Source organism: Prionailurus bengalensis, chromosome A3 (genome assembly GCF_016509475.1).
Source record: "Prionailurus bengalensis isolate Pbe53 chromosome A3, Fcat_Pben_1.1_paternal_pri, whole genome shotgun sequence".
Taxonomy (NCBI): Eukaryota; Metazoa; Chordata; class Mammalia; order Carnivora; family Felidae; genus Prionailurus; species Prionailurus bengalensis.
Genome location: NC_057354.1, coordinates 48,308,400 through 48,331,108, shown reverse-complemented (window position 1 = coordinate 48,331,108; position 22,709 = coordinate 48,308,400). Strand labels below are relative to the sequence as shown.

Genomic DNA, 22,709 nt, shown 5'->3' with positions numbered 1-22,709 from the left:
ACCAACTCTACAGGCAACACAATAGCACTAAATTCATATCTTTCAGTACTTACTCTAAATGTCAATGGACTAAACACTCCAATCAACAGACACAGGGTATCAGAATGGATAAGAAAACAAGACCCATCTATATGCTGCTTACAGGAAGGTCATTTTAGACACAAAGGCACCTGCAGGTTGAAAGTGAGGGGATGGAGAACCACCTATCATGCTAATGGTCATCAAAAGAAAGCCAGAGTAGCCATACTTACGTCAGACAAACTAGATTTTAAGATATAGACTATAACAAACGATGAAGAATGGCATTATATCACAATTCAGGGGTATATCCACCATGAAGATCTAACAATTGTAAATGTTTATGCCCCCAAATATATAAATCAATTAATCACAAACAGAAAGAAACTCATTAATGATAATACTATAATAGTAGGGGATTTCAACACCCCACTTATAGCAATAGATCATCTAATCAGAAAATCAACAAGGAAACAATGGCTTTGAATAATACACTAGACCAGATGAACTTAACAGATATATTTAAAACCTTTAATTCTATCTTTAAAAAATAAATAAATAAAATAAAACCTTTCATTCTAAAAGAGTGGAATACACATTCTTTCCAAGTACACATAGAACATTCTCCAGAAGAGATTACAACTGGATCACAAATCAGCCCTCAACTAGTACAAAAATATTGAGATCATATTTTCAGAACACAATGCTATGAAATTAGAAGTCAACCACAAGAAAAAATTTGGAAATCTCTCACATATATGGAGGTTAAAGGACATACTACTAAAGAATGAGTTGGTTAACCAGGAAATCAAAAAGGAAATAAAATAGAACAGGAAAGCAAATGAAAGTAAATACGTGACAGTCTGAAACCTTTGGGATGCAGCAAAATCAGTACTAAGAGAAAAGTATATTGCAATACAGGTCTACCTCAAGAAGCAAGAAAGATCTCAAATACAAAACCTAAACTAAAGGAGCTAGAACAGTAACAGCAAATAAAGCCTAAAGCTAGCAGAAGAAGGGAAATAATAAAGGCTAGAGCATAAATAAATAATATAGAAACAAACAAACAAACAGAAAAACCAGTAAAATATATCAAGAAAACTAATCAAACTTATCAAAAAGAAAAGACAAAGGGCCTAATAAATAAGATCACAAATGAAAGGGAAAAAATCCCAACCAACACCTCAGAAATACAGTTATAAGAGAATATTATGAAAAAATATATGCCAGAAAACTGGGCAATCTGGAATAAATGGATAAATTCCTAGAAACATGTAAAGTACCAAAACTGAAGCAGAAAGAAATATAAAATTTGATCAGACCCATAACCAGTAAAGAAATTGAATCAAGAATCAAAAATCTCCCAACAAACAAGAATCCAGGGCCAGATGGCTTTCCAGGGAAATTCTACAAAACATATAAAGAAGAGTTAACACCTATTCTTTTGAAGCTGTTCCAAAAAATAGAAATGGAAGGAAAACTTCCAAACTCATTCTATGAGGCAAGCATTACCTTGATTACAAAACCAAATAAAGACCCCACTGAAAAGGAGAACTACAGACTAATTTCCTTGATGATAATGGATGCAAAAATTCTCAACAAGATACAACCAGATTCAACAATACATTAAACCAGATCCAACAATATATTAAATGGATTATTCACCACTATGAAGTAGGATTTATTCCTGGGATGCAGGGTTGGCTCAATAGTCACAAATTAATCAATGTGATACATCGCATTAATAAAAGAAAGGATAAGAATCACATGATTCTCTCAACAGATGCAGAAAAAGCATTTGACAAAATACAACATCCTTTACTGATAAAAAACTTTCAATAAACTAGGGATAGAAGGATCATACCTCAAGATCATAAGGGCCATATATGAAAGACCCACTGCTAATATAATCCTCAATGGAGAAAAACTGAGAGCTTTCCCTCTAAAGTGAGGAACATGACAAAGATATCCACTCTCACCACTGTTATTCAGCATAGTGTTGGAAGTCTCAGGAATCAGACAACACAAAGAAATGAAAGGCATCCAAATTAGCAATGAGAAAGTCAAACTTTCACTCTTTGCAGATGACATGATACTCTATGTGGAAAACCCAAAAGACTCCATCAAACAACTGCTAGGACTGATATATAAGTTCAGCAACGTCACAGGATATAAAATCAATGTACATAAATTGGTTGCATTTCTATATGCCAATGATGAAGCAGCAGAAAGGGAAATCAAGGACTCTCTCCCATTTATAATTGCACCAAGAACGATAAAATACCTAAAAATAAACCTAACAAAAGAGATGAAAAATATGTACACTGAAAACTATAGAAAGCTTAAGAAAGAAATTGAAAAAGACACAAAAAAAATGGAAAAGCATTCCATGTTTATGGATTGGAAGAACAAATATTGTTAAAATGTCTCTACTACTGAAAGCAATCTATATTTTCAATGTGATCCCTATCAAAATAACATCAGAATTCATCACAGAGATAGAACAAACAATTCTACAATTTGTATGGAACCAGAAAAGATCTCAAATAGCCAAAGCAATCATGAAAAAGAAAAACAAAGCTAAAGGCATCACAATTCTGAACTTTAAGCTTTATTGCAATGCTCTAATTATCAAGACAGCATGGGATTGGCACAAAAACAGACACATAGATCAATGGACTAGAATAGAGAACCCAGAAATGGACCAACAAACATATAACCAACTACTCTCTCACAAATCAGGAAAGAATATCCAGTGGAAAAAAAGACAGTCTCTTCAGCAAATGGTATTGGGAAAACTGGACAGCAACATGCAGAAGAATGAACCTGGACCACTTTCTTATACCATACACAAAAGTAAACTCAAAATGGATGAAAGACCTAAATGTAAGACAGGAAGCCATCAAAATCCAGAGGGGAAAACAGGCAGCAACTCTTTGACACTGGCCACAGCAACTTTTTACTTGTCATGTCCCCGGAAACGGGTTTAAGTGCTTGCCAATGTGGAAAACTAAGATAAATTAAAAATTAAATTCCCATTGACATGTCCTTGAAACTGGCAGAGTGACCTCCCTCTAGGAGCTCAGCTGCTTAGATGATGACACTTTGGTAGGGGCAAAAGAGAACCTTAGCTTAACATTATCCCACCTCGAGGATCCTGTAAGTCTACTTCCTTTATCTCAACTCCCCAAGATATATGCCGGCAATCATACTCCAAGTTTATGGCCCCCTGATTTACATCTGAAGGGTCTCATGACTGGGGTTTTACTAAATAGTAATAAATAGCATTTCCCTAGCAACAGCTAGCCCCTCAAGGTCCTGGAAGCCTTTCTTCCAAAATACCTTAGAGACTTACTCTATCCCTGACCTCTTCTCAACCTGAGAAAGTTACTGAGTTACCCATTGAGACCCCAGTGCAGTTCTTTCTGCCCATGGGTCCTGTCCCTGTGCTTTAATAAAATCACCTTTTTGCACCAAAGGCATCTTCAAGAATTCTTTCTTGGCTGTCGGCTCCAGACCACCCTACCATCACCCCCAAAATTTCATCAGAAATACTTAAGTAATTCAAAGGGTTGTTATTTATTTATTTATTTATTTATTGGTAATATCCTGACAAATTGCCCTAGTAACTCAAAGAAGTGAAGGAGAAAGCAGCTGTCTCACCATCCAGATATTGATTTGTTCAGATGTTTCAATGCCTGATGGTACAATAAAACCACAAAAAAAATTCTTTAAAAAAAGAATTATTAACACAGAGAAACAGACCAAGGTTTGGGTCTGAGGGAGAGCTGGTATCCTGGCCATCCAGAGAAGGGGGAGAGGGTGACAAGAATACAAGGGAAAGTCAAAGGACAGGGAGGATGTGGTGTTCACTTGGCTGGCTGCTCTTGCTCCAGTGCCCTGTGATCTAGCAGCCCCCGTGTCTCCATTGCTTCCTGTCACTCCATACTGCCCACAGCTCTGCTGAGATGGGTTCAGTAGACAGAGGCCCCTGGCCTGACTTCCACCTGCTGTGGCATCAGGGGAGTATGTGTTGCTAAGACAGAAGCTCCCCAAAAGGAAGAGATGCGTGTTTGCATGAGTGTGTGTGTGTGTGTGTGTGTGTGTGTGTGTGACACAAACATATGCAAAAAGAAGGAGAAGAAGTGGGAGCAAGCTTGCCAACCATGGCAGGGTGTTCTTGCTCCTCTGCCAGGTCCAGCTGCAGATGGAGATGGAGGAGGAGGGCTGTGGGTGTCCCCTGACCATTTAAATCCAGCCAGCCACAGAGGATCAGTGGAATCCTGCTGGGCCCTGGAGGGTGAAGAGGGGCTCTTCTTGTTCTTCCCCAGCTGAGGGATGATGGCCAGACCCTGGCAGACCCCACAACTCCTGCTGGCCATCCTGGTGGCCCTGGTGGCCCTCACCCACCAAGAAAGAAGGAAAACCTTTATGAGTGTCGAAGAAGTGCCTGTGTCAGAGCCCCATGTGATAGCCACCTTGAAGTTTGTGATCAACGACTTCAACAAGAAGAGTGATGACAAGTACAATTTCCGGATTGTGCGGGTCCTGAAGGTCCAGAAGCAGGTCAGCACAGCCCCCCTCTCCTGGTCATGCTCCTCCAAGGGGATTCTCCAAAGGGGACACCCACACAAGTGAAATTCAGCCTTGGTTAGTTTCACGTGGGCATTTTAAGAAAAACATAAATTCACTGGAATGGATGAAGTCACTTAAATGATACCTAAGACTAGGGATTCACAGATTATACCCCAATAGCCAAGTAAGCCTGCTGCCTGTTTTTGTAAGCAGTTTTATTGGTTCCCAGCCACACCATGCATGCACATATCATCCAGGACTGCTTTCGAGCTGCTGCAGCAGAGTGGAATACTTGCAACTGAGACACCATGGCCTGCGAAGCTTAAAATCTTAACTATCTAGCCCCTTTCAGACAAAGTTTACAGACTCTTACTCAAACAGTTAGCATCATTTTAGTTGTCTAAAGCGTGTCTTTGCTCAGAGATTGGTTTCTGGAGAATCTCCTTGCATGGCAAATGGAGGCATAGGTGTCAGATAGGAAGGGGAGAGAGAAGCCCACCAACTTGTCCAGGATGAGATCCTTAACCTTAGGCACCTTGCAAAGGAGTTATTGCCACCAGAATCTAAAAATAAAGGACAAGAAGTCCTTTTATCTTCTTTCCACTTGCTCCCCACAGGTTACTGACCACATGGAGTATCATGTGAACATGGAGATGCGGCGGACCACCTGTCAAAAGCTGGAGACTACTAACTGCGTGTTTCAAGAAGGGGAACTTTATAAGGTACTGGGTGAATGCACATTAACTCAGAAAGAAGTCACTGGGATTTTCTGTGCTTTTAGGATGAGGTGGGGTAGAATTATTGGGGATATATTGAAGCTTACTTGAGAAGAAAACATAGGGTTGCTCAAAGAGGAAAAGTGAAGGTAAGAGTGATCAAGATCCTGCCTGGCAGGCACTGCTCCTTTGTTGGAAGAATTGTGGGAGGTGGAAGGGGTCCAGATGGGGAAAGCCAGATGGGGGTGGCTGAGCTGAGGGGGGCAATTGGTGGCTGAGAAAAGTAATATTTTAGCAGCCAGTGGGACCTTATTGTTGCACCCAGCTAAATACCTGAACAATAGCCTGATGGGAGCACACAGTTACTGGGCTACAAGCCTCTTCCTTTCATCAAGCAGTGTTTGGGCAAATAGGAGGAGACAAGAAAATGGGTTCAGAAATATTTCAACAGGGGGTAGGTGGTGAGGAAGACAGAGGTGGTTACAAACCTGCATGTGTGTTATCTACTGAGAAGCCACCTCCCCCAAAAATGGCTTACTTCCCTAAGCATTTCATTCCCACCAAGTGTGGTCACATATGAGGGATGCTGACCTGACCATCACCACTGCAATGTGCACAGTTGGGATGGGCCCACTTGCACAAGGACCTTAAAAGTCTCAAGTCCTATAAGCCCTGAAAATCACTATGAGGATGATCATATGTCCCACCTTGCCTGAAATAGTTCTGATTTATGCCTAGCTTCTTGTAATCATTTATAGGAGCTCCGAAGGCTTACAATGTGTCCTGATCCGGTTCGTAAATTCTGTGGTCACCCTGGTTATAGTGATCTGGATGTTATCAGCACAGAAATATGTCCATCCCTTTATCACCTTCCACATAGAAATTTTTCAAAATCTAGCAAAGCAGACTTTCTTAGTTCTTCCCTGGAGAAGATCATGAAACCTATGAAAAGAATAACTGGATAGAACAGTAGAGTTAGAGGATCTCCTTGATGTGAGTGATTGAACTGGTGGAGTTGGTATTCTGATTTCCATTTTAGGAGAAATATAAGTGTTTAAGCCTCCCATCCCCTTGGCTTTCAAATGAAGAGCAAGAAAACAAAATTATACTAAGAAGTTATGTTTATTGATTTTTCATTATGGGACAAAAAGGAAGTGAAAAAGAAAAATCTTGGGAGAGAATAGGGACACGGTAAGGAGAGAGAGGGTGTGATGGGTGAATGGCTGGACAGACAAATGAAGAAAGGTACAAGGAAGGAAATATGGATGGCAATGGGTGGGTAAGTGGATGGATGGATGGATGGATGGATGGATGGATGGATGGAGCCAGAAGAGGCCAAAAAAGGGAAAGTGTGAAGTAAATAACACAATAACTAAAAATAGAGAAGAAAAAATAATCATTAGTTATTGTGACTATGGCAGGAGGGACCCTTTTCTAGTCTCCAATTTTAGACTTTTAAAATGTCTCTTTTAAAATTTTCACTTTGCATGTTGACCTTTTTTAAATATTGTTTTTGTTTTTTAGCAAATTGAGTGCTTCTACTCAGTGTTTGTTGTTCCCTGGTTTGAAAAGTACAAAATTCTGAACAAAAACTGCACCGATGGCTAGGTGTCCTGAAGCACATATCAGCAATCATACATTAAAATATCATGCAATAAGCAGTAATTCTCAATATAGAAAATAAATGTTTGTCAAACTATTATCTCAACACTCTTAATGTTTATTAGTCCACTTCCCCCCTAAACTCTTCAGCTCATAATAATGTAATCTGAAGGTATTCTGAGCTAGGATAGTTTTAGGATTCTAATGAAGTGACATAGATAATTCCTGGCCTTATAGCCTATACCTGCATGATAGGAGAACTTCAACCCCATCCTCATATCAAGTAGGAGTCTTCAGACTTTACAGTAAGTAAAAAATGAGGAGGAGGAGGAGGAGGAGGAGGAAGAGGAGAGGGAAGAAGTTCTAAGTTATTTACCTGATCAAACAAGAGATGTTTGTAAGTATGGCCTACAATGCCATCTCTTAGGGGCCCAATGAGGACTACCTCTTTTCTTGCATAATGTGTTGAATAAGTAGAAATAATACACGTATTTTTTTAAGATGAGCGTCTTTGTTACTGACAAGGATTAAGTTGGGAGATATGCATTATTTTTGCAAGAAAGTGCACTTTCTAATACCAAACTCTAATGTTATACTTACACCCCCAGCATCAGCAAAATTGGACCAGAGCAGGTTTCTTCAGAGAAAACTTCCTCTTCTAGAGTTACCAAGGAAACTGCCTGTGTGGGAAGGAGGAGGAAGGAGACTACCATGCCTACATTATTCTTCCCAGATAGAACAATCAGAATAATTCCTCCAGGAGAGATATGACTAAGGATAGAGAGAAACCAGGAATGCCATGTTAAAGGCATATGGGTGCCATATCAGCAGTGAGGAATAAGCAACTCTCCCCTCCACCCAGCCAACAGTTTGATTCAGGATTTTGAACAATATCACCAATTTCATCTCTTCACTCCACTTCCTTCATGTAGTCTCAAGGGGCTGCCAGCAGCTCACTGGGTCACATCTGTCCTCATCCTGTAGGGGAGAAAAAGATCTCATCCCCAAGAGCTGAGACAAAAGCCATGTGGTTTAATACCACTGGGGAACTCTAGGGACATTATAGGATACATAAACACACACACTCACACCTCTCTTTTTCACACACATGTGCACATGCACGTGCGCGCGCACACACACACACACACAGAGCATCACAGCATGTGTCTACCTGAAGGGAGTGAGAGTTAGGGTATTTATTGAACAGCCCCAGTCAATTATTGGGTGCAGAAAATCTCCTAGGAGGCATTAATTCCCTGGAACCCTGGGCGTGGTGTGGCTTGAGGGCAAAGCAGGCAGCCAGAGATAAAGGGGCATAGATGGGGCAATTGGAGCTTTGGAGCTGGTGTGCATAGAAAGACAAGATGTGAGAGGATAAAAGTAGGGTGCCAACAGGATACTCTTTCCACATGTGGATTGTGCACTGGGATGCAAAGTAGACACACCAATTCTCTACCAGTTGGAGATAGCTGGGAGTTTTGAAAGAATAATATGTTTGCCTTTTATGCTCCCTACCAAAGTTCTGGAGTGCTGAGGACCTTGTTTCAGGTGAGGCCCAGGTAAGATTGCCCTCCACCAACTATCCAGAAAAATGCTAACCTACAATTTACTCATCTTTAACTGAGAATAACAGTACCTATTTTGGGGTATAGTTATAAATATTAATGATGATAGTGCATGTAATTGCTTAACACAGTGCCGAACACAAAGCAAATATTTAAACAAATGTTAATGATTAGTAAGAATATTGGCATAGTAATTTAATATTAGTCATTCAACTGTCTTCTGGCATTTTAACTACTTTGTCTGAAGGCAGTGGTTATTAACCTGGGGTATAATGAAGGAAAGGTAGAACATTTGTGCCCATTGATCTTTTGGATTTCTCAGATTTCTCAGCACACAGTGTTTGTTTTAATTTTTATTTTTGAAACAATAAAAAGAAGAAAGTTACAGGATAGCACAGAGAGGTCTCTTGTACCCTTAATCTAGTTTCCTTGAATGGTTTTCCTTGCATATCTTTTGTACTTATAGAAAAATACCATAAGCAGGGTGCCTGGGTGGCTCAGTTGGTTAAGCATCTGACTCTTGATACCAGTTCAGGTTGTGATCTCACACTCATGAGATTGAGCCTGCATCAGGCTCCATGCTGAGCATGGGGTCTGCTTAATATTCTTTCTCTCATTCGCTCTCTCTCTCTCTCTCTCTCTCTCTCAATAAATAAATATAAAAAAATTAAAAATATCACAAGCAGGAGATTGACACTGATATAGTTTGCATGTGTGTTATTTTGTCATATGTGTACATTTGTGTGACTATAACCATAATCAAGATATAGAACTATTCCATCACCACAAAGATACTCTTACTAACCCTTTAGGGTCACATCTCCCTTTCCCCACCATCTGAAACTCCTGGCAACCACTAGCTTATTCTCCATCTCCTTAGTTGTGCCAGTTTTAGAATGTTATATAAATGGAATCCATACAGTATGTGACTTTTGAGATTGGTGACAATGCCCTTGGGATCCATCCAATGTGTTCTATGTTATCATGAAATACTAGTATACTAATGGTATACTCCAAAGCCACAGTTTAACTATTTTAGGATGTGTTTGTTGTTTTCAAGTTTGGAGCTATCACAAGTAAAGCTTCTGTGAACAATCATTTACAGGTTTTTGTGTGGACATAAGTTTTCATTTCTCCAGGTTAAATGCTGAGGAGTGCAATTGCTGCATCATATGGTAAAGTATATTTTAGGGTATTCTTTTTTGTGAAAAAATAAACTGCCAAACTGTTTTCCAAAAGATGTAGCACTATACACTGTCCCTCTATATCCCTGGTAATTTTCTTTACTCTGAAGTCTACTTTATCTGATATTAATATAGCTTCTCTTGGGGCGCCTGGGTGGCGCAGTCGGTTAAGCGTCCGACTTCAGCCAGGTCACAATCTCGCGGTCCGTGAGTTCGAGCCCCGCGTCAGGCTCTGGGCTGATGGCTCGGAGCCTGGAGCCTGTTTCCGATTCTGTGTCTCCCTCTCTCTCTGCCCCTCCCCCGTTCATGCTCTGTCTCTCTCTGTCCCAAAAATAAATAAACTTTGAAAAAAAAAATTAAAAAAAAAATATAGCTTCTCTTATTATGTTTGCATAATATAACTTGTTCATCCTTTCACTTTCAACCTTCTCATATCACTTTTTTTTAATTTAGTTTCTTGTAGACAGTGTATAGGTTGGGTCATGTTTTATTTAACCCACTCTACCAATATCTGTCTTTTAATAGGCTTATTTAGACCATTTACATGTAGTTTGCATATACTATTTAGTATAATTACTGATACTTAGGGCTTAAGTATTTACTTTTGTTTTTTCTTCTCTGTTTTGTCTCTATTTTCTTTATTCTACCCTCCTGTGAGTTACATGAACATTTTTTAAAGGAATTCCATTTTTATGTATCTATACTATTTTCCAGTATATCTCTCTGCATAGCTTTCTTAGTGGTTGATCTAGATATGATATTATGTATATGTAACTTGTCAGTCTACTGGTGTTGATATTTTACCACTTTAAATGAAGTATAGAAAGTTTACCTCCCTTTTATATCTTTATCATTCCTCATTTACAAATGTCCTAAATATTTCTTCTACATACGTTGGGAACCACATCAGAAAATGACATAATTTTTGTTTTAACCATCAAACATATTTTAGAAAACTCAAGAGAAAGAAAACCTATTGTATTTACCCATAGTTTTACTTTTTATGTTCTTTTCTGATGCTCCAAGAGTCCTTCTCTTATACTGCATTTCCTTTCTATTTAGGTAATTTATTTTAGCTATTATTTTAATGTAGGTCTTCTGGTGCACATTCTTGAGTTTCCCTCCATGTGGGAATGGCTTGATTTCCCTTTTATTCTTGAGGGATATTTCTGATGGATATAGGATTCTAGATTGACAGTTTTCTCTTTTAGCTCCTGAAAAACATTGCAGCACATCTGGTGTCCATGGTTTATTATGAGAAATCTGTTGTCATTCAAATTGGGTTTTTCCCCTAAAGAGAAGGTGGCTTTTCTCTCCTGTTTTCAATATTTTTTTCTCGGTATTTAAATGCCAGAAGCTTAACTCTGCCGTGTTTTAGTGTTGATTTTGGGGCGATTATCCCATTTAGGATTCACTCACTTTCTTAAATCTACAGGTTTTGATGTTTTGCCAAATTTAGGAAGTTCCTAATCATGATTTCCTCAAATCATTTTTTATCCCCCCCCTCTTCTTTTTCTGGGATTCCAATGTGTTAGATATTTTGTAATATTCATACCAATATCTGAGGCTTTGTTCACTTCTATTTGGTCAACTTTCTCACTGTTCAGATTGGGTAGTTTCCACTATTCTCACTTCCAGTTCACTTATTTTTCCTCTATTCCTTCCATTCCACTGGTGAGCCCACCCATTTAATTTTGTATTTCAGTTATTTTAGTTTTCAATTCTAATGTTTCCAATTGTTTTTTCTTTACATCTTCTGTCTCTGTGAAGAGATTGTCTATATCTTTGCTGGGACTTCCCATTTGTTCATTTGTTTGAAGCATATTGATAATTGGTTATTGAAGCACTTTGATGACTGCTTTAAAATCCTTATCAGATGATTTTAAGATCTGTGTCATTTCTATGTTGCCATCTGTTCATTGCCTTTTCTCATTTAAGTTGACATTTCCCTCATTCTTAGTAGGACAAGTGATTTTCTATTAAAACCTGGGTGTTTTCATACTGTACCTCTGGATCTCACTTATATCTCTCTTAGCAAACCTTGACAGTGCTCTGAAGGAAAAAGAGACAACACCTCACCACTTCCAGGTGGAGACTGAAGGTCAGGTTGAAACAGGTGTGGGGAACCCTCATCACAGCTGGATGTGTAGGAGTTCAGCCTGCATGCACCCTGACCTCTGTTGGGGTGACTCTGACTCTCACTGGAAAGGGCAAGGGTGTCTCATCACTACTCCCCACATGTCTCTTCTCACACTAGCTCAGTGGGGAGAAACAGAAGTCTAGGCTCTCCACGTGGCCTCCAGTATCACCACAGGATGTGTGGGGCTTGTTGATACTCAATGGGGTGAAATTCCTGGCACCTTACTTGGCTTTCTCTGACTCCATTTCAACATGAGTATTGGGATCCTCATTAAAGTCTCAAGAGGGTGAAAACCTATGTTCCCTACTCAGCCTTTGCTGGGAATGAGAAGATTAGGGGAGCCTCATTTTTTTTACTGTGGTGTTTGTCTGGAGTAAAGCACTTATGACTAAATGCTCTCTTTCCTGATGGGCTGCCCCACATTGGTCCTTTGGCTACAGAGAGAAAGCTTTTGCTGAGGCATTTTTATCTTCACATGTTGTCATTTCCAGGTTTTCAGCTTCTTCATCTCTAAGTCTGAGATATGAAGCAAAAAGGAAATCCAGTGTATTATCCTCCTCTAGCTGCTGTAACAAATTTCCACAAACTTGGTGACTTCAAACTGTAGAAACTTTTCTTACATAGTTCTGGAGCCACAAAGTCTGAAGTCAAAGGTGTTGGCAGGGCTGTGCTTCCTCCAGAGGCTCTAGGAGAGAATCTGTTCCTTGCTTCTTCCAGCCTCTGGTGGCTGCTGGCTTTCCTGGGCTGCGCCCACATCACTACCCTCTGCCTCTGTCTTCACACACTTTCTCCTCCATGTGTCTCTGCTAAATCTTCCTCTGCTTCTCTATTATAAGGAAACCTCTTTTGGGTCTCTTAGACATCAGGACCTAGACTCCGACTCCTATTACAAAGGCATAACTTGTGCCTGTCCTTCGTAGCTGCCATTTATAAAAAAGCAAGGCAGATGGGTGGAGCAGGGAGAGTTCACTTTAAAAAGTTCACTTTAAAAATTAGCCATAAAAGGGGCGCCTGGGTGGCGCAGTCGGTTAAGCGTCCGACTTCAGCCAGGTCACAATCTCGCGGTCCGTGAGTTCGAGCCCCGCGTCAGGCTCTGGGCTGATGGCTCAGAGCCTGGAGCCTGTTTCCGATTCTGTGTCTCCCTCTCTCTCTGCCCCTCCCCCGTTCATGCTTTCTCTCTCTCTGTTCCAAAAATAAATAAACATTGAAAAAAAAATTAAAAAAAAAAAACAAAACGAAACATTAAAAAAAAAAAATTAGCCATAAAGCTTGGTAACATATTATCAAAAGAATAAAGTGTCATTTGAAATTACATAAAATAAAGATACAAATTAACTGGGGCGCCTGGGTGGCGCAGTCGGTTAAGCGTCCGACTTCAGCCAGGTCACGATCTCGCGGTTCCGTGAGTTCGAGCCCCGCGTCGGGCTCTGGGCTGATGGCTCAGAGCCTGGAGCCTGTTTCCGATTCTGTGTCTCCCTCTCTCTCTGCCCCTCCCCCGTTCATGCTCTGTCTCTCTCTGTCCCAAAAATAAATAAACGTTGAAAAAAAAAATTTTTTTTAAAAAAAGATACAAATTAACTAAAAAAGCCATATAACTAAAATGTATTTTAAAAAGTAAGAACTTAGAACTTGAACAAGGTTTAAATCAATAATTAAGTAACATTAGAGAGGTAAATTAAGTAAAAAAAATCACAAATGTTTTTAAAACTCTTGAGTAAATTAGCTAATGTTTGGATGCACACTTCTGCTATTGTCCACCAATTCCACCCTTAGGTGTGTACCCAACAGAAACACATGCATATGTCCACCATTAGACAGGAGCATGCTTGTTCATTCTTAATAGCTATTATTCTTAGAAGTTAGAAACTACCATAAAGTTCATTATAAGTAGAATTGATAAATACAGTTAGGTATATTCACACAATAGTATTCTACCCAATTTTAAAGTGAACTACAATTACACACAACGTGAATGAATTCAGAAATATGTTGAGTGAAAAAAAAATCCAAAACATAAGAATATATACTGTATGATTCCATTTGTAAAAATTCAACAAACGAACCAAATTCAGCTAGGATGGCAGGATCTGGAGAGAGGCTATTCACATGTAAGATGGAGGTGAGAGTTGCCATTTCATAGGATTGTCATGATAACCAAATGAGAAAGTGAGGAGAGGAGGCCCATGCCAGGCACCCACTCAGCCCTTAATGACATTAGATTTGCAGAGCTGGATGCTCTGGGCTTCTCTCTTGCATGAGAATTTCCCCACCTTTAACACTGCACCTCCACTCTCCCTTCTCCCTGAAGCCTCTCAGGTGAATTTGAAGTTCTAGTTTGTATGTTAACTCTTCCCCTTTGGAAATATTCTCTCAAGTTGCCATTATGAGTGTGCTGATGGGCATGGTCCCTGAGGAAGCTCTCAGCCCACATCTGCTCCCCATTTCTGATCCAGTGTAGAGCTACTCTGCTCAACTGAGTCACATGAGGGAAGACCCCATAAGTCTCATTCCACCGGCATTGAGCACATGGGAGGCTCAGGAACTCTCTGTGAAGGAAAGAGTTCACACAGCCAGTCAAGACTGCTGTCCTTGGAAAGGCCCACTTGTAAAGTTGGCCTTGGTTGGAGTGTCAGAACCTGGATGGTAAACAGTTCCCTACACTGATACAAAACTTTCCCCAAGTAATGAGAGGACCTCATGTGTCTACACTGTTTGTACAATGTGATTTATGCCACACACCTGCTTTTCTTCTGGAAGTCTGAAGTTTGGACACATGCTAGGCAGAGACTCCCTGTGTGTGCACTCCAGGGAAAATCTGTGGCACTCAGTCTCTGCTGAGCTTCCCTGGGAAACACATTTTACACATGTTATCACAACTCACTGCTGGAGAATTAAGTGCATTCATGTGATTTCATCAGGAGAGGACTCTGGAAACCTGCATCTAGTTCCCCAAAATTTCTCCCCATCAGCCTTTTCTCTCTGCTGGTTTTGTCTTGTATCCTTTCACTGTAATAAGCCATAGCTATGAGTACAACTGTATGCTGTGTCCTGGGGGTCCTCCTACTGAGTTACTGGACTAGTGAACTTGGGGACCTCAGCCACACTCACAAAGATGTGCAAGTCACCGAGAGTGTGGGGAAGAAACAGAGATCCTGCAAGCTCAGGCCAGAGGTCAGGATGTGCCAGAATCACAACTCTCAGAGATATGTGCCAAAGTTGAAAAACTACGTGTTTCTTCCAAAGAGCTAACAGCCTTCTGTTCAAATTGTACCAGCCCCCTAAAGGCCACTGAACGTGTGCATGAGTGAGTGTGAGTGTGTAAGCATATGAGTGTGTGCATGAGTGTGGGTGTGTGAGACTGCATATGTGTAAGTGTGCCTGTGTCTGCATGCATTGTGAGTACACATGCATGTATGTGACTGTGTGCAAGTGTGAGTGGGTGTGTGGAGACCCTGCTAAGAGGGAATGAGGCCTTTCAGAAGTCTAATAGAAAGTGCACAGGTGGCCATCTAAGTTTTCATCAAAGATCTTTGCACCGATACATTCAAGCCTCCAGACAGGAGTTGTTCCAGAGTTGGTAGTAGTTCATCCAGGGAACAGTGTACACCAAAAAATCACAAATGAAACTCTGTGGAAGGAGAAAGAAAACCACTTTTTGAAGGTAAACAAAAAGCTTTTGCCCTCGCCCCAAGCCCTTGTCTGGGGAGTCTGGACCAGTCACTGTTATCTGCACACTGACCACATGGGTGGGGGTATCTGCTCACAGTCATGTTGTGGGGCGGAGTGGGGCCAGCCTGAACAGGGATTTCACCATGGGTGCTCCTTGCCCAGTTACTTGGGACCTGGAACAGGTGTGCCTGGCGCTTGCAGCCCAGTAGGACATGGGGATGAGGTCTGTGCAGGACATCAGTCCTCCTGCACCTGCATTCAGGCACAGAGGGTTCCTCATGTCTGCCAGCATGCAGGTGGTATCACCAGGAGGAACTGGGAAAAGGCAGAAAAGATGGGCAGAGGTTGGAAGATGAGACGGAAACTAGACAATCTTCAGGGACCTGGAGAGTGTGAGCCAAGACAGAGTAAATCGCCAGGGAAAGTAAACCACTTCCACTTGAGGACCAGGATGGGACTAGGAGAGGAGACAGAAGGCCTGTGGCCAAAGCTGTACGAGCTGCAGGTGGGGAGACTGCGCATTCTTCCTCCCACCTCTGAGCACCTCCAGTGGCATCAGGAGACCCTCAGGCTATCCCTCACCCTGCCCATATCCACATAGCTGGAAAAGCTGTCAATGTCCAATTCTGGTCTACTTTTAAGATTTTTACTTTTCCCCCTTTGATCAGAAGGCCCTGCCACCACACACCTTTTTCAGCTTTTTTTTGTTTTGAATGGGGCATGAATGGTTTCTTGTGCCATTCCTCTCACATTTGGTCCGGCTAATCTTCACAGTGACCATATACTCCACTCCAGTCGTCAGCTACCAAGAAATAGTGCCACTATTAGTATTGACTCCAAGCATCCAGTTGCTGGACCTCTCCAAGTAAGGCTAGGATGAGATAAAGCCCCAGGAACCACAGCCCCTCTTCCCAGAGGTCATCCACCAAAAGCATGGCTCCCTCTTCAAGTCAGCATGGCCTCTGCCAATCCCCAGCATGTGCAGAGCCCTGCCCCTTGCTCTGGACCAGTTTCACTGCTACAGCCACAGATGGCTTCTCACCTATCTCCCTTGCATCCCCAGGATGAGGGAGGCAAGACACGGAGCTTGGCTGCCAGCAGTCCCAGAATACCCACCACATCTGTGCACGTGATCCTCAGAATACCTACAGGTGCATCTTGTCTCAGCTTCATCCATGTTCTTCCTCCCTACTCTCCTTCCCAACCAACCTGAATGGAAGTTTAGCAACAGAGCTGAAAAACACAGGCTTAGGAACTGAACTGATTTGGGGCCTTCATTCCCCACCTACTAACACTTTGCCTTTGAGCAAATGCCCAGCAGCCTCCAATTCTTCAACTACAGAGTCCAGATAATTGTGACTGCTCAAGGAGTTGTTGCCTAGGCTAAAGAGAAGCATGATTCTTGCTGAATGCACAAAGAAAATTTTAAAATAACTTATTATGAATTATTAAATATTTTAGCAAAGTGTGGGGAACATTACTCTGAAGCAGCAATGGAGTTGGGGAAAGCAACAGAAGATAACAGAATTGTGCTACAGTTCTGGCTTTAACCCCTGCCAACTCTATCTCCTTGGCCAAGCCCTGCCACCTCCCTCAGTTTTCTCATCTAGAGAATGGGGAGAAGAGTGAATGTGTAAACCATGGAGAACACACACCAGGGTTATTCCCAGCTGTTGGGATCTGTCTTCTTGTGCTCATGTTCAAGTGTCAGGCTGTGAGGACACAGGCAGGGAGTCTGGGAAAAGTGGAGTCAAGTGTCAGGCAGAGAGGCTGGGAAAGCCCTTTGTGGCAGGGAGGACCCACAACCTGAAATGAAACTCTAATCAATGCTTTGGTGAGTCATGTTCTCTGTTGGAAATAGCTGGATCCCTCAAGTCAATGTACAGGATAGAGATCTCTGCCTGGGGGAGGGGAGAAACTCCTGGAAGTTCCCTGCTTCCTTGTCCCAGTGTTGGGTCAAACCAAAGGAGAAGCCTTGGCACTCTCCCAGGTGGGTGGAAGTGGAAGGAGAGTGTGCCCACACTGCCCCTGGAGGAAACTGTCCTCAGAAAAGCGCAGGGTGGTTGTAGGGGAAGGAGGCCCGAGGGTAGTGTTGGCATCCTGGTTCCACCATCTGCTACTGGAAGAACTTCCAGATGCAGGGCTCCAAGCTCTTCATCAAAGGACAGTTCCATCCAGACATTGGCATCCTTCAGGGCTTTCACATGGACCTTCATCATGCTCTGTATGTATGAAAAATCTAAAACACTGGCCATGAATTTTACTAACATTGCAGTGTGCAGGGTGCCTGGGTGGCTCAGTCGGTTAAGTGTCAGCTCAAGTCATGATCTCATGGTTTGTGAGTTTGATCCCCAAGTCAGGCTCTGTGCTGACAGCTCAGAGCCTGGAGCCTGCTTCGGATTCTGTGTCTCCCTCTCTCTCTGCCCATCTCCTGCTCATGCTCAGTCTCTCTCTGTCTCTCAAAAAAAAAAATGTTAAAAAAAATTTAACATTTCAGTGTGCAAAATGTTTTCTTATTTATTATTAGACTGCACTGCTAGATAATAAGAAGAATGATCAAGTAAGACAATTATTTTCATGAGTGCTGCTTCACTCATTCTGCCCACTTGCAGGTGAAGAAACTGAGGCCTGGAGAGTATGGGTGGCATTTGACCAAGATCCCACAATTAGGAGGACCTAGAGCCTGGGTGCAGGCAGCCCACCAGGCCCACCTCCTATACCCCTCTGTAAGGTATTAGGACAGAGGTAATCATGTGGTAAAAGGACCCTTAACCCAGGTCACTGCCACCAAGGGGCACACACATGCTGTTCTTTCATCCATCTGAATGACATCAGAAGTTTGCTCATAAACTATTCTTTTAGAGTTAACTGTTAATAATAATGGGCTGACTCCACAAGACAGGCCTTCTGGGATTCCCAATTTGGCAAGATCTTTGGTCAACAGCCACCACCTTGTGGCCAAAGTCACTTCAGTGTTCTTGGTCCTGATAAGCACCACCTTGGGGCAAAAGTATGTGACTGAAACAGGGACAGGCTGATGTCCACACACTATGATGTCAGGCATGCTTTGTGTCACACTAACACTGCCCAACCCTCTCTGTTCCCCACCCTTGCTGGTTCCTCCTGTTCCCACTGCCCCTCTCTCTGGCCAGAGACCTTTTCTCCTGTCAATCTTTTTTTTCCAAATTGTATTAATTGAACTAAAATGTGCTATTGTCTCTGCCCTCACTTACATATAGTTTACCATGTAAATTTGAGGGACAGTTGGACCCACAAAAGTGGTCTTCAAATAACTTTTTTTCTCTCTCATTCCCAATTAATATATTTCAGAGAAGCTTTGTATTCAAAACACATAAAAAGAGAAATGATCTGGTTGAAGCCTATCCCTCACTCCTCCTCTTCCCTCCACCCAAAAAACCCTCTGTACAATTTCGGATTTCTGTACAATACAGCTAGAAATTCCAAACTCTACAGCCCTGAGAATTGAAAAACTATTGTTGAGGGGGAACCTATAGAGAATATTTATATTTTAACAAAGCATACCATTAAAAGAAACAAAATCATCCTCATTTGCTGTCACTCTGGCAGGACTAATTTCAGAATTAAAAAGGCAATTCTTCCCAAGGAAGAATAGTTGAGAACCTCAGGGGCCATCTTTACTTTAGACCAAGAGTGACAGAGTTTCATTCCAGTCCTCAGGCTGGCATTTCAAAAGCATTGCTAAGGCAGTTCTGGGGTCCAAACAACTGCAAAGCATGCTCATCCTAAGTGAAGCCTCCCCCTGCCTTGGTGAAACCATCACTTGGTTCTCTCTGGGAGCCATACCATGTCCCCGCATATCCAAATGGGCACTGCCCATATCCAGAGAAACCGAGGCACAAACCTGCATCTGACTTCGAAGTAGCTTGTCAACTTGAAATAAGTAGGTGTCATTGCTAGCATTGTTGTAGGTTTCAATGAAGAACTTGAGGGTTGAATTCATGTTTTTCACGCTCGTGGACTTCTCCTGGAAGCCTTCCCACCTTTGAAAGTGACCCAGCCTGGCTGCCAGGACGAGAGCAGCCAACAGCAACAGAGGATTCCTCCAGCATCCAACACCCATCTCACAGCCTCAGAAATCTCCTATCCGCTGCACCTGCCAGGGCGGGCTGGGGCCAGGCTGTAACTCGCTCACCCTCCTACAGCAGTCTTCACCAAGTGGGCTTTCCCAGGTTAAATGGAGATTGAGAACCCAACCTCGTCTTTCAAGGCTCTACCATAATCTGACCAAAGGACCAAACCGTGGTGCTCCTGGGTGGCTCTGTTGGTTGAGCATTAGACTCTTGATTTTGGCTCAGGTCATAATCTCTCAATTCATGAGATTGAGCCCATGACAGGCTCTGTGCTGATGGTGTGAAACATGCTTGGGATTCTCCCCCTCTCTCTGCCCCTCCCCTGCTTGCATGCATGCATGTGCTCTCTCTCTCTCTCTCGCTCTCTCTCTCTCTCTCTCTCTCTCTCAATAAACAAACATTAAAGGAAAAACAAAAGGACCAACCCATGAAATCTCCCTGGGTGGTTGCCCAATTCACTCTCAGGTCCATACATTTTCCACATATTTATGACACCAGCTTGGTTCCCTTAGTTATTCAGACAAGCATAATTTCTAAACACCTTGCCAAAATGGGCAAGACCCTCTCCCTACCCTCACATCTATTGAGGAATAAAGCCCCCAAAACAGAGCCTTACAGTGCTATGCAGTAAGAAGCATATTGGACAGAGAAGTTCCAGTTGTGGAAATTGGGGAAGGCTTATAGAGAAGGTAATATTTGAACTGGAATATGAGGAATCAGGGACATGGGACAGGGCATGATACATTCTATTTACCTTCTGTGGGCTCTACCTGTCTAACCTGGCCATCAACTATTCCCTGTGTCTCCTTTAGGGACAGGTTCTCTTTACTAACCTGCCACCTTTCTCACCACAGATTTCTGGCTGCTGGATCCCACTGTGCCTGCAGGCCCTGGCACCAGCTCTTGCTATATTGGTGTGACTCCAACAGAGCTTTGTGAGGTAATCTTGGCCTCCCTGTGAGGGAGGAATAAACCCTGATCCTTATTCACAGATTAATCATGTGGCCCCCTGAAGGTTAGGTGCTACTTATGTCAAGCAAGAAAAATTCTCCTCTACCCTCTTTGGGTCTCTGGCTGGGCCTTAGAATTAACTAGCAGGAGAAAAACATGGTTTAATTGACCTTTTATATATACATGGGAAACTTCACAAGAGAATGAGGATGTGAAGTGGCCAGAACAAGAAGCTTGCATACCCTGTAGACAAGGAAATAATAAATGTGTGAAGAATTAACAAGACAATGGAGTTGAGACTAGGGGTAATAAATGGTGAAGAAGTTATAAGGCTTGTTTATACAGGCTTCTTGACCCTGAATTCCGTGTCTCCAGAGAAAAGGATGACCTCCATGTCCATGTACCAGGAGGGTGTCTTTCACATGAGAGGTTTGTCTCCTATTTTCAAGGAAGGAGGGCTAAGGAGGGGGTCAGAGTATCCTTCCTGCTTCACCGTTTCCTAAAACTCCTTTGTCTTAAAATCTTCAATGCGCCAAGGTGCCATATTTTGGCATAGTATGTCCTGAACCCCATCACCTGCACTCAGAAGGCTGTAATAGCTTCCTATTCTAAAAACTTTTGTTAAGGTGGGACCCTAAATGGGATCCTGAGGGAAAAAAAAAAAATAGTGGGACAATTGAAATGTGAAGAAAGTCTGTAGATCAGTTCATAGCATTGCACCAATGTTAACTTTCTAGTTTTTACCATTTCACTGTAGTTACAAAAGATGCTAACATTTGGGAAAGTGGGATGAAGTGTATATAACAAAATTCACACAACTTTTGTTGCCTTTTTCTAAGTCTGAAATTATTTCAAATAAAGGTTAAAATGTTCAAAAATAAATAGGACCTGTCTTTGAGAAGCAGCACCACCTAGCAGTCCAACTCTCCTGGGTTCAGATCCCTTGCTAGGTGACTCTAGGAGAGGCAATTAATCTCTGAGTCTCAGTTTCTTCATCTATAATATGAGAATGGGGAAAACTACTAATCTTGGTTTGTGGTGGAGACTAAATCCATGTAGCAAACAACCTGTTCCCAGGTCAGGCATCAGTCAGTGCTCAGAAACATCCTCTGGGTGATTCTTTCATGACTCCGAACCCAAACGCTGAAGCCCATAGTGATTCGCATGCCAACTGCCCTGGAACACAGACCACCTAGTGAAAATCCTACTAGACATGTTATGACATCCTCCCCTGACCCTCAGAGGCTGCCTTGTAGGACTTGCCCAGCTGATGGAGGTGTCTGCTTTGGAACACTCTGACCCAGAGCTGCAGGAGTGCCATTGTCAAATAGATACATAAGGATTCTGAGTAATATGTGTGAGTATTCAGACCTGGACAAGGGCAGCCTGTCCTGGAAACCTGAGATATGCCCATCAGACCATGGACCTGAGGAAGGAAAAGTAACATTCATTGGGCTATATTAAAAAATATAAGAAGATGGGGCTAAATACATTTAAAAAATGATCTACTTATAGAAATATGCACCTTGGTCATGTCCATAAAGTAAGAGAAAAATGAGTCCCCAGTAATTTCCATGGAATAAGAAAAAAATATCTAGACGCTGGTGATATCCATAGAATAAAACAGAAAACAGGGATCTTTTCTGTAATTTCTGGAGTTCTTTGACTTATAGCAGCATAAATCCAATCTCCACCAGTCTCCACATGGCCTTCTTTTCTGTCTCTTTGTCTCAGATTTCTCCCTTCTTTCCCTTAAGAATACCAGTCATTGGATTTGGGACCTACCCTAAATCCAAATGATCTCATCTTAAGGTCCTTAATTAGGCCTGCAAAGACTCTATATCCAAATAAGTTCACATTCATGAGTAGTAGGGGCTAGGATTTGCACATATATTTTTGGGGACCACAGTTCACCCCACTAAAATTTCCACCAAATAAGAGAAATTTGGGAGTATGGACGTGTCCATGTGTATTAGTTTCCCATGGTTTTGTAACAAATTACCTCGATATTGGTGGTTTAAAACCACAGAAATGTATTATCTTACCATTCTGGAGGCCAGAAATCTGAAGTCATTTTCACTAGACCAAAATCAAGGTGTTGACTGGGTTGAACTCCCTCCAGAGGCTCTGGGGGAAAATCCACTGGATGCTACTATTCCTTGGCTTATGGCCACATC

General features: G+C 42.0%; 2 protein-coding genes across 3 annotated transcripts; one reads left to right on the top strand and one right to left on the bottom strand.

The window, feature by feature from the left end:
- Positions 1-4,356: 4,356 nt before the first annotated feature.
- Positions 4,357-7,971, top strand: CST11 (cystatin 11). 2 transcript variants are annotated; one of them, XM_043553272.1, is made up of 3 exons: positions 4,357-4,584; positions 5,211-5,315; positions 6,834-7,971. In XM_043553272.1, the coding sequence occupies exons 1-3, from the start codon at positions 4,357-4,359 to the stop codon at positions 6,915-6,917; spliced, it is 417 nt and encodes a 138-aa protein (XP_043409207.1). In that variant the 3' UTR covers positions 6,918-7,971. The 2 variants fall into 2 exon arrangements, with proteins under 2 accessions (XP_043409207.1, XP_043409208.1); XM_043553273.1 differs by lacking the exon at positions 5,211-5,315.
- A 7,339-nt stretch (positions 7,972-15,310) lies between these two features.
- Positions 15,311-20,509, bottom strand: CSTL1 (cystatin like 1). Its single transcript, XM_043603010.1, has 4 exons — positions 20,415-20,509; positions 19,353-19,769; positions 16,158-16,271; positions 15,311-15,428 (listed from the first exon to the last, which is right to left on the bottom strand). Exons 2-4 carry the CDS (start codon positions 19,569-19,571, stop codon positions 15,345-15,347), a joined length of 417 nt encoding a protein of 138 aa, XP_043458945.1. The 5' UTR covers positions 19,572-19,769; positions 20,415-20,509; the 3' UTR covers positions 15,311-15,344.
- Positions 20,510-22,709: the final 2,200 nt, after the last annotated feature.

Coding starts and splice junctions, on each gene's coding strand:
- CST11 (XM_043553272.1), top strand. CDS start 4,357: ATGATGGCCAGACCCTGGCAGACCCCACAACTCCTGCTGGCCATCCTG. Junction 4,585..5,210: donor TCCTGAAGGTCCAGAAGCAG/GTCAGCACAGCC, acceptor TGCTCCCCACAG/GTTACTGACCACATGGAGTA. Junction 5,316..6,833: donor AAGAAGGGGAACTTTATAAG/GTACTGGGTGAA, acceptor TTTGTTTTTTAG/CAAATTGAGTGCTTCTACTC.
- CSTL1 (XM_043603010.1), bottom strand. CDS start 19,571: ATGGGTGTTGGATGCTGGAGGAATCCTCTGTTGCTGTTGGCTGCTCTC. Junction 16,272..19,352: donor TACTTCGAAGTCAGATGCAG/GTTTGTGCCTCG, acceptor ATTTCTTGGTAG/CTGACGACTGGAGTGGAGTA. Junction 15,429..16,157: donor ACAAAAAAAAGCTGAAAAAG/GTGTGTGGTGGC, acceptor CTCCTTCCACAG/AGTTTCATTTGTGATTTTTT.